The sequence below is a fragment of the Monodelphis domestica genome, chromosome 7 (assembly GCF_027887165.1).
Source record: "Monodelphis domestica isolate mMonDom1 chromosome 7, mMonDom1.pri, whole genome shotgun sequence".
Taxonomy (NCBI): domain Eukaryota; kingdom Metazoa; phylum Chordata; class Mammalia; order Didelphimorphia; family Didelphidae; genus Monodelphis; species Monodelphis domestica.
This window is the reverse complement of record NC_077233.1, coordinates 263610419-263625403: the sequence shown is the minus strand read 5'-3', so window position 1 is coordinate 263625403 and position 14985 is coordinate 263610419. Positions and strand designations below refer to the sequence as shown.

General features: G+C 39.7%; 1 protein-coding gene across 3 annotated transcripts in view; it reads left to right on the top strand.

The window, feature by feature from the left end:
* The window catches only part of MELK (maternal embryonic leucine zipper kinase), an 89900-nt gene extending 85438 nt beyond the window's left edge, over positions 1-4462 (top strand). For all 3 annotated transcript variants that reach the window (XM_056806720.1, XM_007497994.3, XM_007497995.3), the window contains 2 exons: positions 2186-2289; positions 3877-4462. In XM_056806720.1, the coding sequence (XP_056662698.1) occupies positions 2186-2289; positions 3877-4054 (282 nt within the window). In that variant the 3' untranslated portion in view covers positions 4055-4462. The remainder of the gene's footprint in view (positions 1-2185; positions 2290-3876) is intronic.
* The last annotated feature ends 10523 nt before the right edge of the window (positions 4463-14985 follow it).

The following is a 14985-nucleotide window of genomic DNA, read 5'->3' as shown; positions in this document are numbered from 1 at the left end:
GGACTAGATGACTTTTGGGGCCATTTATAGTTCTAACTTTCTTTAGAAGGAATCACAAAGATAGGAGCAGAATTTGCTGTTTCTTGCGTGTGGTGGTCAAATTCCAGTTTCTCTTCACTCATCGTGATAGTTGCATATGTATAAAAAAGTAATTAGAAAAGTGGTATTAGCAAAACCTATTACAGTGATGGTGAACCTACGGCACGGGTGCTGTAACAGTTAAATTTAGTTTCTAGTCATAGAAGTATCATATTTTATGAGGTTTGTTAAGATGATTAGAAATCAAGGCTACCAAATAATAAACCATGTTTGTGCCCATGGCTCATTAGCCAATTCAGAACCCCTGCACGTAGCGTACTTACTACATCATTGCAACATGGAAGAGAGCCCGTGGGAGGCAGAGCCAGTTAAATACTAATTGTGATCTCGCCCAGGTGGAGACTCGGGTGAGATTATAGGGAATTCTGGGAAACACCAAGGACTTCTGGGGTTTGAAGTTTAGGGTTCAAATCTGCATTTTTACAGTGCCAAGGACAGCACACAGAGTGCTCTCTGTGGCCCCTTGGCCAAGCTCCCCCCTCCTCCCCCCTCAGAGTTCATTACTAGAAAGGCAGAGGGCCTCTGGTGGAGCTGCTCCCCTCCCCCTCTCCACCATGCCTGACCACATTTTTTCACATCCCACCCCTCTATCCATCAGCCAATGGGAGAGCACAGAGGGTAAGGTGGACTGCTTACAGGTAGCAGAACTGGAGGGGAGCCAGAGAGCTTGGGCCACTCCCCCTCCTCGATGCTTACTGAGGATATTCCTCACTGCACCTGCCCATCTGCCCAGTAGCTGAATAGGAGCGCTTCCTCCTGTGTGGGGTAAGGGAGAGGGGAGGGGCACAGCACTCTGTTTGTAAAAGGTTCACCATCACTTACCTGTTATGTTGTAAGCATTTGGCTGTATACAGAATTCATTACCTTTTTTTTTTTTAAACCCTCACCTTCCGTCTTGCAATCAATGCTGTGTATTGGTTCCAAGGCAGAAGAATGGTAAGGGTTAGGCACTGGATGTGAAGTGACTTGTCCAGGGTCACACAGCTACGAAGTATCTGAAATCACATTTGAACCTAGGACCTCCCATCTCTAGGCCTGGCTCTCAATCCACTGAGCTACCCAGCTGCCTCCAGGATTCATTACCATTTAACTGTTTTTGATGGAAAAATCCTCACTGATTCAGCTTTGAATGTTTAATATAGTTAATATTTTCTTCCCATTTTTACTTTTTCTACCTTCTTTCTTCCCTCTCCCTTTCCTTCTCCCACTCTCCTTCTCTGCTTTCTTCCTTCCCTCTCTTTCTGTCTCTGTTGCCACCGCCCCCCCCCCCCCCCCCGCCCCCCACTCCCTCCTGTAGAAGTGATTTATTTCAATAGCAGGGCCTTATTTTAGTCAGAATCATGGAATTTTCAAGCTGGAAGGAATGCTTGGGGTTATTTAGTCCAGCTTTTTCCAGAAACAGTTCTGGAAAGAGTACCCAGGTGTTACAGTTCCCACACTAATGCTGCTTCATGAAGATATTGCTGTGAGTGGAGGAGGCCTGGGCTAGGAGCCAAAAGAGGCTTGGGTTCAGAGCCCACCTCTGACACTTTTTATGAGCTTTTAGTCTAGGCAAAAGCCTTTGTTTTCTTCTCTGTGAAGTGGAGATAAAATTACCTGGAATACTTACCTTTCAGAGTTGTTGTAAGAGATCATATATATTCAAATCTGTCCTCAGATACTTCCTAGCTGGGTGACCCTGGTAGAGTCACTTGACCCCCATTGCCTAGCCCTTACCACTCTTCTGCCTTGGAGCCAATACAGAGTATTGATTCCAAGACAGAAGGTGGGGGTTTAAAAAAAAAAGATCACATATGGAATTTAAGTCAAATAAATTCTTCATTTTGTAAAAAGTTTCCTTAATATGATAAGCCGTTTCACATGTCTTATTTTCAAATGAGTAATTGTAATATAACTAATGAGTTAGAAACTTAATACCAATTAGAAACGAAGATAAAAATTCCTGAAATTTATGGTCAAGTCTGTGGAGAAATGATTTCTATGCTAGTTTTTGAAAACAAGACATTTAGGTATTATAGATGAATGTGAATTATTAACAGAATGCTGTGGGGATAATGAGGCCTCTATTTTCTGTTGGGTCTTTTAGGCTCATTATAATGTGACCACAACCAGACTAGTGAATCCAGATCAACTCTTGGCTGAAATAATTTCTATCCTTCCAAAAAAGCATGTCGACTTTGTGCAGAAGGGGTAAGTAGCAAACTCAGGGAGTAATGGGAAGGAAGTCACAATCCCAGCCCTGACTCTTCTTTGTCTTGCAAATTGTGGCAAGTCTCTAATTCTTCTGAATCTCAATTTCCCCATCTGGAAAATGGTTCACAAGTTGATAATGAGTAAAGCACTATATACGTTTAAATTGTAGTAGTTGGTAAAGTCAACTCAGCTTTTTAAAAAGTTGCACAATTTTTCATAGTTTATTCTGTGTTTTGTTTTTAATTTCATATGCTCTCCCTCTACTACCCTCCTGCTCTGTGGAAACTTTTTTTTATTCTTTATGGCTTAATTCAAAAGCAACTTTCTTAAGGAACTTTCCTGGATCCCCTCAGCTAGAAGTCATCTGTCCCTCCTCTGAAAGGTTTTTTTTTTACTTTTCACATATACTTGGCAAAGGAAACGCTTGTAGTGTGGGGTCTGGAAAGCATGAACTCTATTGGGGGAAATAATGGAAATGTAGGGTCATTGAAAGGGTGGCATGAATTAAAATTGGAAAAGCAGGTGGAAAATTGGAAAGCAGGATTCTACTCGTTGTAGAATCTTGGGCATCTGGCTAAGGAATTTGGAGTTTATCCCAGAGATAATAGGTAACCATTGAAAACCTTTGAGCAATGAGGTGACATGATGAGTTATACACTTGGGAAGCTCAATTTGATGTAAGAATGTAGGATTAATTGGAATAGAAGAGACTGAATCAGAACTTTGGAGGTTCAGTCATAAACATAGATAAAACATTTTCATACTTTTTAGTGTAAACTGATGGCAAAGTGTGGTTTATTTACATAAATTCTATTTACACCTTTTGCAACATAATTTGCTTACAATAAAGACTGTTAAGTCTAAAAGGAAGACAAGGTCAAGGGTTTTCATGAATATCCCTTGGAATTTGTTTTTCACTTGATCACAAAGTGAGTTCGCCAATCCTACAAATGATGCTGAATCTTTTTTTTCTGAACCTAGCTGGATCCTTAGAAATGGACCATTCTCACCATGTGTGATAAACCTAATCCTTTTGTGGGGAAAAGTTAAAAAAATGCCCTTCTCAGAAGCAGTATCATCCTAATATGCAAAGGGCAGCCATGGACAGTGTAGTAAGACAAATAAAGTAGCTTTTCATGAACTTGATGCCATAGTGAATGTGGAATAACGATTTGAAGTTGATGCCACTGAAAGACGTTTGGATAAAACTAGAAGTATGTATGGGAATAACCACGTGTGGAGTTATATTAAAAAAGCACTGCAAAACAGTATCATGTAGGAGAAGCTCTTCTATGTGGAGAAAGAAAGGCAGAATTCTAGCCAGGGCTTTGGTTTTGGTTTTGGTTTGACACGCTTATTTCTCCTGAGCATCCTCCTTCAGTTTCTAGGAGAAGCCCAGCCACCCTTGGTCACAGAAGCATCATAGCCGTGTGGTCTTGAAGCCGTACACCTTTGACACATGGCTTGGTGGGAAAAGATTGTCTGTTGTATCTGTTAGCCTCATAAAGTTCAGAATTGTCTTATATGTCATCCCCACCATTTGTAGTTTCCCTTTTAACTACCTTCTTCTCTTGTTTTTCACAGCTATACCCTGAAGTGCCAAACACAGTCCGATTTTGGCAAAGTGACAATGCAGTTTGAGCTAGAGGTGTGCCAGCTTAGCAAGCCGGAGGTGGTGGGCATCCGCAGGCAGAGGCTGAAGGGCGATGCTTGGGTTTACAAGAGATTAGTGGAAGACATTCTTTCTAGCTGCAAGGTGTGATTGATGCATGGCTGTGGGCTAAACATGGATGTGAGACTCCCCCAAGGAGAACGTGGCTTGATCCTTTTGGTTGTTAGTCCATTAGTACTAAAATGCATCCAAAAAGGACTATTGTTGGAACCAATTTCTTTTTTGTTTTCACAGAGAAGACATTTTATGTATGAATTTAAGACAACCCCATCTGTTGTTATTCATTATTGTCTTTTTTAATCATGTACCTTTGCATATTAATAACTGTTGACTTCCTTATAATCACTTCCTTTTGTGAATGTGAACTGGTAACTCTGCCTTTGATGTGCAGTTTCTCTGGAATAAAATAACTTAATGAATAAAGCATATAGCTCTTTTTTTGTATTTGAGATTATCATCTGAATAAAACATTGAATGCCTTTCTAACTCTTAAGTAAAGACCATTTTTGGTATGTTTTATCAGTTATCAAGTACGCCTTAGGCAGAAAAACAGATAAGAATTAATTTGCATAATTTTTTCCTATATCTGTTCTAAGTAGGATTTATGGAGATCGTTAACCAAGTCACAGCTGTGGTTATCAGAGTTAAACAACACGCTCAATATGTTGAATAAAATAGAATTGTCATCAATAAATATGTGAGGTCTACCATTATAATGCTTGAACTATGAATTTACATATTATATTCTAATATGATCATCTTCCCCAAGTCTCACCTACCCCAAGGCCTTATGCATAGTAGGTACATCCTAATACTTGTAGAAATGAATAAATAAATGTTTGATTTCTGTTTATGCCCAGCTTTCATACTGGCCTACAAGGTACAAGCTCGAATGAGGTTGGTCTGGGTTTTTCTGGACTGAACTGCCTGAAGAATGAAGGGCTAGTTTTTCTAAGCAATACTCAGAGAACATTTTACATTATGCAGGTTTCCTATTCCAGTGGATTTTTCATTTTCAGTTAACTGCAGGATCCTTATGAGTTTAGAATTGCCATTCTTAGAGGATCTGCTACCAATTGTGGATCGATCTCACAAAGTGGGTACCGTAACTACATGACCGCATTACTGTTCCATTGACATCCGTGGTGAGGCGGACTGCTTGTGGAGAGGAGTCACAGAGGACAAAAAGCCAGAGTTGGGTCAAAATCTGTCTCACTGAAAGGAGCAGCAGCATCTTGAGGGGAACAGAGATCCACTGAAATATGGAAGTAATTGGAAAAGCATCATGGCACGGCCCAGAATGGTGTTGGCGAGGCAGTGGAGAAGGGCTCACGCCCACATCCCTCCTGTGCTCTTTGACATTGCCCTCTTCATAACGATCTTCAACATCTTCAACAACAAGTCTTTTAAGAAAAGAACGTGGATTTGACCTGGCCCGTTCTTTGTAGCGATGGTAAATGGTACTTAGCTAAAGCTCCTCAAGTAAAGGAAGGAAGTATCCAGGGATTTTGATTTTAGGGTGAGGTGGTGGCTAATTTTTGTTTCTTGGATTCCCCTCCCTCGCCAGTACTTTAAAGGAGGATTTAAGGTTTATATTCCTTGTGTTTGTAAATATCAGTTTTCTTAGTTGCTTAGATTACTTTGTGGACTATTGTTTTATATGTTATACAATATGTTTATGTATATAAAATATAAAATTATATTATGTCACAAATGTAAATAAATATATATGCACACACACATTTACCTGATAAGTAATTTTATTTTCATCCTATTGTGACTGTAAAGTCCTTTCTTTGGGAGCAGAGAAGATAGTAGTAAACCCTCAGGAATTTTAGCTCAAACTATAATCTGGGTTTTTGTTTGATTTTTGCCTTAATTGGGATCATTTCATTCATCTGTGCTAGTGGTCAATCTTTATTGTGCTTTTTTTCAAACCCTTATCTTGGGATCAATACTAAGAATCAGTTAAGGGCTAAGCAACAAGGGTTAAGTGACTTGCCCAGGTTTACACAGCTAGGAAGTATCTGAGGTCAGATTTGAATCCAGAGCCTTCTGTCTCTAGGCTTGATTCTCAGTCCACTGAGCCTCTTAGCTCTTATCAATAAGTATAGGTCAGGTACTGAGGACTCTACTCAAAAGTCACCATTGTTTTTTCATCTTGGCATCAGTAGATGTGAGTCACATTTCCTGTATTCACAGTGTTTCTAGAATGTAGAAAATGATTTCCTACCAGGAACACATGACCTAAACTTTTACTCAAGGGCTCAATGATCAATCAACGATCAATAGACGTTTTTTTCCAGTGTGTTGGTAACTGGTTCACAGTATGATAATGGTACGTGCCTTTTCTCTTAAAATATTGTTACAATTAAAATTCTCCGGGGACTGTATCTTAATTTTATAATGATTATTTATTAGATAGAAATAAGTGGGCCAGGAGGGAGAAGCACAAGCCACGGGGCTGGCTATATCTTTCCACTGCTGCCCCTGAGAGCAGTCTGAGCCAGCCCAGAGCCAAACCACACACCCTCCTGGCTCCCTGGTTCCAGGAAAAAGACCTCACTTCCTTTCCTCTCCGTCTCTGTGATGCCCCTCTCCTGAGCTCCTCTGATGGGAGGACTCAGACCTCTGGAAGCCAAGAGAAGCATGTGGCCATCCAGAATGGCTGTACCATGCAGGTGCACGGGGAGAGAGATTTCCCAATATGGCAGCTAACGGATTGAATTCATTCCCTAAGAGAATCCTTGTTTACAGATAGTACTTTTTTTTCTTTTTTTTTAATCATTTAAAAAAATTTTTTTATTTGGTCATTTCCAAACCTTATTCATTGGAAACAAAGATCATTTTCTTTTCTTTCTCCCCCTCCCCCCCCCACCTCTCCCATGGGCTACCATGCGCAATTCCACTGGGTATCACATGTGTTCTTGATTCAAACCCATTTCCATGTTGTTGGTGTTTGCATTAGAGGGTTCATTTAGAGTCTCTCCTCAGTCATATCTCCTCCACCCCTGTAGTCAAGCAGTTGCTTTTCATCAGTGTTTTTACTCCCTCAGTTTATCCTCTGCTTGTGGGTAATATTTTTTAGATCCCTGCAGATTGTTCAGGGACATTGCATTGACACTAATGGAGAAGTCCATTACATTCAATTGTACCACAATGTATCAGTCTCTGTGTACAATGTTTTCCTGGTTTTGCTCCTCTCACTCTGCATCACTTCCTGGAGGTTGTTCCAGTTGGAATTCCTCTACTTTATTATTCCTTTGAGCACAATAGTATTCCATCACCAACATATACCACAATTTGCTCAGCCATTCCCCAATTGAAGGGCATCCCCTCATTTTCCAATTTTTGGCCACCACAAAGAGCGCAGCTATGAATATTCTTGTACAAGTCTTTTTCTCCATTATCTCTTTGGGGTACAAACCCAGCAGTGCTGTGGCTGAATCAAAGGGCAATCAGTCTTTTATCGCCCTTTGGGCATAGTTCCAAATTGCCCCAGATAGTACTTTCTAAAGGCAAAAGATCTAGAAAAAACAAAGGAGGATTCCACCCATGACCTCAGACTGGGGGGAGAAGCCAGTTCATAGCTTTGGTCTAAAATCATACCATTTGAGCTTTAAAGTCAAAAGTTTGTTTTGGGGACCTAAGAGGGGTACAAATTAATAATAACTTTTCATCTTATGTATTCAAGAATTCATTCAGTAGCCAATTCTTAGGCGTGAACTCTGTTGAGGCAGAGTTGTTGATAAAATAGTGAATTGAAAGAAAATGGGATTTTAAGCACAGATATTCATTTCCAAGAATTTGACAGAAAACTGTTGACAAAAGATTGAGGAGAATCTGTAAGGAGTGCCAAAGGACCTACTATTTGAAGACAAAAAGGAAGGTATCATGAGAATTTGAAGATTGAGTCCTCAATTTGGGGTAAGGAGCTGTGGAAGAGGCATGAAGAGAGAGGTTTTGAAGGACAAGCCAAGGTGCAAGAGACTAAGCTGGGGACCTGTCTTGTCAATCCAGACGAAGATTCTAAAATGGAATGTTCCCAGGAGGAGTGGCAGTTGAGGCTGGTCACATTCTCTCTGGCAGTTGAGGCTGGCTGAAGACCCTGATTGTGCTGGCTTTTTTTTTGGGGGGGGGCTTTCTGGTGAAGGGGAGACCCCTGCACTCTCTGAGATTTTGACTGACCAAGAGTTGGGGTTTTTCTGGCCACAGAGAGAGGAGAAGAAGGAGAAAGTTGGCTTTTGAGTTGGTTGTCTCTCTCTGAGAGTTTAAGCTGGCCAGGAGAAACTGGCCTTGATGGTGTTGTAAAAGAAGAAAGATCTTAGCTGTTATCCTCCCTTTATCTAACTGTTCCTCTTCTCACCTTTGTTACTGGACTATTTCCATAACCCTCTCAAATTCCCCTTATAGATTAGGAAAACCCTCATCCCACTTTCCTCAGTTTCCCGTCCTGTTATCCCAATAAACCCCTACTTGAAAAAGGAAAAGAAGATCTTTATAGTTTACTTAGGGGGGAGGGAAGCAGCCAAAGGCTTCAAGAAGAATTGGGAGGTGAAGCGGGGCAGGGAGCAGAGGGTTGGAGAAGGGGGGAAGAGGTTAGATAGATATACTGATCCATCAGGCATCAGTAGGGATCAGTGGGCAAACACCAGAGCATTCCCCAGAGCAGTTCCCCTGTGTAGCAGTTCCCTTGTGTGGTAACATCAGGTTCCCCTGTAGCAGCTGCTCTCTAGTCTCAAGCCAGAGCATTCAGTCATTGCAACAAGTAATAGTGTAATACAGACTTACTCTTCTATTTCAAGAAGTAATAGTTTCCACAGATTCGCTACTTCTATTTCTGAGCTAAGAAAGAAACTTTCAAGTCTGAGAGGGAAAGGAGCAGAACATGGCTGAGATGAAGAATTTGGCAAAGGAATTGGTACCTCTTAGTCCCAGTTTTCTTTTGTGAGCCCAAAAAATTGAAGGTGAGGTTGTCCACTAATATCCATTCCCATTCCCATAGTTTCTGATTCTTACGCCTTATTGTCAGGGGCAGCTATGTGGCTCAGTGAATTGAGAGCCAGACCTAGAGGCAGGAGGTCCTGGGTTCAAACGACTTCAGACACTTCTAGCTGTGTGACCCTGGGCAAGTCACTGAACCTCAATCGTCTAGCTCTTATTGCTTTTTCTGCCTTGGAACCACTTCTTAGTATTCATTCCAAGACAGAAGGTAAGGGTTAAAATGAAACAAAACTTTGTTACTGTTATTCACCAGGAAAAAAACCGTCCCAGGAAAAAGAGTGGACCTTATCCCAGGGACTCAAGTAGTGTAGTTGGGTGCCTGCTGTACTTTCCAGGAGTTCTTCAAGAAGTACCTTACCAGATTTTGGAATAATTTTTAGATAGGTTTTTATTAGATTTTTTAAAGTATATATTATTTTTAAGTTAAAATTATTTTTAAAAGGAAACACCTTTGTAGCAAACACACACACACACATATTTTTATATATAGTCAAGCAAAACTAGTGTCTCCACAGAAATACCTTTGCATGAATTAACATTAAAAAATTATCTGGTGCCTTGCTAGGTTGAAGAAATGCGTGCCGATGGTCTAGTATTTGCTAATGGGTAAAATGAGCTGTCAGACATTTAATAGCTGGGTGTAATTTAACAAACATTTTATTAAATGCCTACTATGTGCCAGGCACTGTGTTAAGTGCTTCTTTGCAAATCGTTTATCTTCACAACTCTGTAAGGTAGGTGCTGTATCCCCATTTGACTGTTGAGCAAAAGGAGGAAGATCCACATTAAGTGACTTGCTCAGGGCTGTACTGCTAGTAAATGTCTGAACCTGGAGTTGAACTCCAGTCTTCCTGATTACACCACCAGCTGTTTCAGTAGACGAGAATTTAGGTTTAATCCAATACTTTCATTTTATGGATTAGGACACTGAGGCAGAGAAGTGCTATATCCATGTTTACATAAATCGTGAATAGCAAAACTAGGGTTTGATTCTAGATCTTTGACTCTAAAGTGACCATAAACAACTTTACTTTGTTCCTTTACTGATTCCTTTTTTCCTTTTTCTTCTTAAACATGACTCTAAGTTATGCTGAAATTAATGTGCAATATGCTTCCTTTTTTAAACAGTCTAATAGGCTTATTATTTCAGCTATTTATATTTAACATTAAAGTTTAATCGTGAAGTTGTTATCCATAAAGAAATTATTAAATAAGTGAGTTTTAAATTGAGTATGGAACATTTGAAAAAATTAGTGAACATTTCTGAACATACTTGGAAAATAAATTTATGCATAGAAAACAAAGGAGAATTACAATTAAGAGCTCTAGGGATCTCAGACTGATTTGTCCAGCTATTACATAGTCATTTCAATTTAAATTAAAATTTTAACTATTTTCTAGTCTACGAAAAATATGTGGTGTCACATTAGGAGTTTTAATAAAGCCTTCTCTAGGGAATGCAAAACTGCTGGTTTGCCTCATAAATAACTAGATACTAGTGATTGAATAAATTCTCTGCCAAAAATGAATATGATAGAAACAAAAATGACAGTGGATTATTTTATATCTCCTAATGAAGCACAACCCTTACATTAAACCAATGAAATAGTTCATAATGTACCTAATTCCATATTACTTTATCAGAGCTGACTGAAACAAAAATGATCTGCCTAGTTTTAAAACTTGGAACTCTGGCATCAATTAATTGATATGTGTTGTTCCTAGACTACCATTAAAATAAGTTGATATTTTATAAATATATGTATATACATGATATATATATATATATATATTTATATACACATGCATGGTAGCCCTGATTCATGAAAAAATGGATTCATCAAGACTTAAACCACTGTAGAATATGATTGTAAAGTGTTTCTAATGGGCCATTTTATTGGTCATATTAAAAGTTGAGGATATGCATCAAAATAATAAGGAATTATGGGAACATAGACATACTAATACACTGTTGGTGGTATTGCATATTGATCCAACTATACTGGAAATATTTGCAGAAGTATTTGAATAAGATTATAAAACTTTAGACCTTTTGATCTAGTGGTCTCACATATACCCCTAAGAAGGACAGTGAGTACACCCCCACCATATATATAGATATAGATATAGATAGGTATACACTCACATATATATGGTTTATCTAAAAACCATATTTGTAGCAGTGTCAGAGGTTGAGAACTTGGAGCCCATCTAAGATAAAGATCTGAGTGCCCTCTGTCAAGAGGTTGAAACTCAGAGACTCTGAAACTCAGAAACTCTGAGAGTGAGCCCAAGTGCCCTGTCCCTCCCCCTCTTTAGGCCTCTCATAGTAATACATGTCTATTGCTGGCAAAGACATGCTGTTGCTATCCATTCCATGAACCTTGGATGGTGTTTGAGTCATAATTTTTCCCCAAGTACCTATCTTCATTTCTTGACATATTCTCTTGCCCTATTTCCTGGAATCCTTATCCTGGACCAGGTGTTATATCTACGATCCTTGTTACCCTTTCTCAAGGACTGTCTTAGCCCTTTCCCAAGGACCCATCTCAATGGTATGACTTCATTCTTTGTGATTTGTTCCCTGCAATAAACTATTTTGTCTGCCATCAATGGGCAAAAACCCTTCGTACCTCACACTGTTTGTTATTATTTTGATTCTTATCTTTTCCCTTGCAGGTCTCCTATTATTTCTACCTTTGCTATTCCTCTATAATTTTCCTCATTCCTTACCTGCAAAACCCTGGTCTCAGTCCTGCCCCTCCTGGGGGGCATTAACATAGCAGCAAATGAAATATTTATAAAAACCACTTAGCACAATGCCTGGCACAAAGGTACTTAATGTAAAATGTTTATCCCTTTTCTCTTCCCTCCCCAAATTCAGAAACAATGGTTCTCCATTAAAGGGAGAATGGCTGAACACAATGCAATCTTAATTATAGTGTAATAAATGAGAAATAAAAGGAATGGAGAGAAATAACAGCCATATTTGAATGAAGTGACTTGGAGTGAAGGAACAAAATAAGACAACACACTGACTACAATAATGTAATTGTTAAAAAGCTGTTAATTGTAATGAATTGTAATGAACAATTTCAGTCTTGGAGAATTGATAACAAACCTTTCTCATGTCAGGGAAAGTGGGGACTGAATGTGTGTTTGCACTGTTGAAACTGGTTTCTTTGTTGACTTCTATATTTTTGTGGTTACATAGAAACGTGCAATTGTATTTTTGGGAAGCCGAGTGAATAAGAGTACTATGTGCCTGATATTGTGCTAAGCCCTTTTCCCACAAAAAGTATTTCATTTGATCTTTACAATGGCCCTGTAAGGTAGGAGCTTTTATTATGCTCATTTTATAGTTGAGGAATCGGGCAAAAAGAGGTTGTGACTTGCCTAGGATCACACACCTATTAAATATCTGAAACTAGATTTGCCCTCAGGTCCTCCGTCTTCCTGGTCTAAGACTCAGTACTCTATGCACTATACCACATCTGCCTCTGTAGTAGTAGTCTCTCGGTAACTGAGGATGACGATTGTGCGTTTTCATCTATGGTGTATAGATGAGTGCGCACAAAGACACTTGTGTGTGAAGGAGATTTAAGTGGAAAAGCCGATGCACAGAGACAGTCCCACTCTCTCGGCGTTGGAAGCCTGGGTCCATTGGCACGAAAAATCGTTACACCTGGAGACTTCCTCAGCTGTGTTGGATGGCCGTGTTGTCCTTTGTGCTCCAACACGCCCTGAGCACTCCACAGTGCTTTGCTGCGTCGCCATCTCAGCCGTTGAACCTTCTTATTGGTTTTTTCCGTCTGTTCCTTCCATCTGCCTCTGTAAGGAGGTACTTAATGAGTAAAAACAAAAGGCAACAATACATTATTTAAAATAAAAAAAATTGAATGTGATTTGCCATAAACTTTACTAACAGGTCTACCATCAATGAGCATTTATTAAGTGCTAACTTCCAGGCATTATCCTATGCATCGAGAATATAAATTCAAGCAAAAAAGATAGTTCTTGCCCTCAAAGAACTCAAGATTCCAGTGGGGGAAAACCACACATCAAAGGAAACTGAAAAAAGGAGTGAAGAGAGCAAGGCAGAGACATTATGGGAAAGTCTGAAGAAGGTGTAGCCTGTGGAGAAATACATGTCTGGCTTGGACATTCTGAGAGGAGCCATACAATCAAGGACCCCTGAGGAATAAATTCTGTGGCTGCAGTGATCTCTTAGGGTGAAGAGATTTCTGGGGCATGATGGAAAAGTCCATCTTAGAGAATTTCAGCCTGATGAAAAATGAAAATCCCACAAAACATGGACTGAATGCATGGTGCTGAGAATGTAGGTGATAACCAAGGGAAGATGAGACAAAGTAATAGAATTTCAAACTTAAAAATGTAATTAGGCTACTTGGAAAAGTTAGGGGAGGAGGCAGCTAGGTGGCTTCAGATTGAGGGTCAACTAGTTGATTATGGATTTAGTCAATTGCAGTGGATTGAGAATCAGGTCCAGAGACTGCAAGTCCTGTGTTCAAAAGTGGACTCAAATGCTTCCTAGCTGGGTGACCCAGGTAAATCACTTAATCCCACTGCTTTGCGTGTGCTACTCTTCTTCCTTGGAACCATTATATATAGTATTGATTCTAAGTTTTTTTTTCACTTTAAACATTTTATTTGGTCATTTCCAAACATTATTCATTGGAAACAAAGATCATTTTCTTTTCCTCCCCCCACCCCCTTCCCACCACCTCTCCCATAGCCGGTGCATGATCCCACTGGGTATCACTTGTGTTCTTGGTTTGAACCCATTTCCATGTTGTTGGTATTTGCATTAAAGTGATTTTTTTTTTAAAGGAAAATTTAAAGAGACAGACCCAGGATTCAAACAGATATTTTAAGTGTAGGTTTTTCCTCCCTACCTTTTTTTCAGATCTTGCTTCCTAGAAGATTATAGATGTCTTCCTTGTCAAGCCAAATGTTCACAAAATCCATTTCTGAGGCATTTGATGATACTGATTGATGCTTCTCAATTCCTTCCCTTGGATTCCATGAGTGATCTCCCTTAGATCTTTAAAATAGTATTCAGTTGATAAAAATTCAGTCTGCATTTAGCTTTTCAGAAATATGGGGTGTGTGTGTGTGTGTGTGTGTGTGTGTGTGTGTGTGTGTGTGTGTGAAACAATTAAAGGTGGTTCTTTTAAATTTAGTCTGAATACCTGTTTTTGCTGAGTGTTCTGGTTTGTGGGAAGAATCATTGAAGCTGGAAGGGATCTCAGCTGCCTTCTAGTCTAATCCATTACCCTCCTAATCCCCACTGTAGCATATCTAAGTGGTCATCCTTGATGGTCTCAAAGTAGGGGAACCCTTGCCTCCTGAAGCAGACCATTCCACTTTTGTGAAACTTGAATTGTTAGGATGTACTTCATGGCACCAAACCTAAATTTTCATTTTTGCAGCTTGGAACCCCTGTTCCAAGATCTGCTGTCCGGGGCCAAACACAACAGGTCTATTATCTCTTCTCTTCTTTCCAATATTTGAAGGTTGTGTTCCCTCCCTGGCTATCATGTTCCCCCTGACTATTTTTTATTCTCCAGGTTAAACATGCCCACTTCCATCATCTTCATCTACATGACCCCTCTAAGGAAGGACCCAGACAAGCAACTCAGTCTTTGCTCCTATTCTCTGTTTCAGATGCTAAGGAAGTCATGAACTTCCAGCTCCTGAAGGTTGGTTTTTGAAATTTTTAAATCAGCAGAAATGCTTTTAAATCAAAATGTTCATCTGTTCCAACCTCAAGGAAGAGATGAACCATACATTGATAGAGTTCAAAGAAAGATTGAAAGAGAGGCTCTGCTGTGACTGATGTCAGTAATACGCAAATGACAAGCAGATCAAGCATCCTGATTCAGATGTGTCTGATAGAGAGCGAACAGAATCCTTTGCACTTTGCAAAGGACTGTGGAGGTTGCTACCAGACAAACACCAGTGTTCCTCTAGGCTCCTGAGTTTACATCCTACCA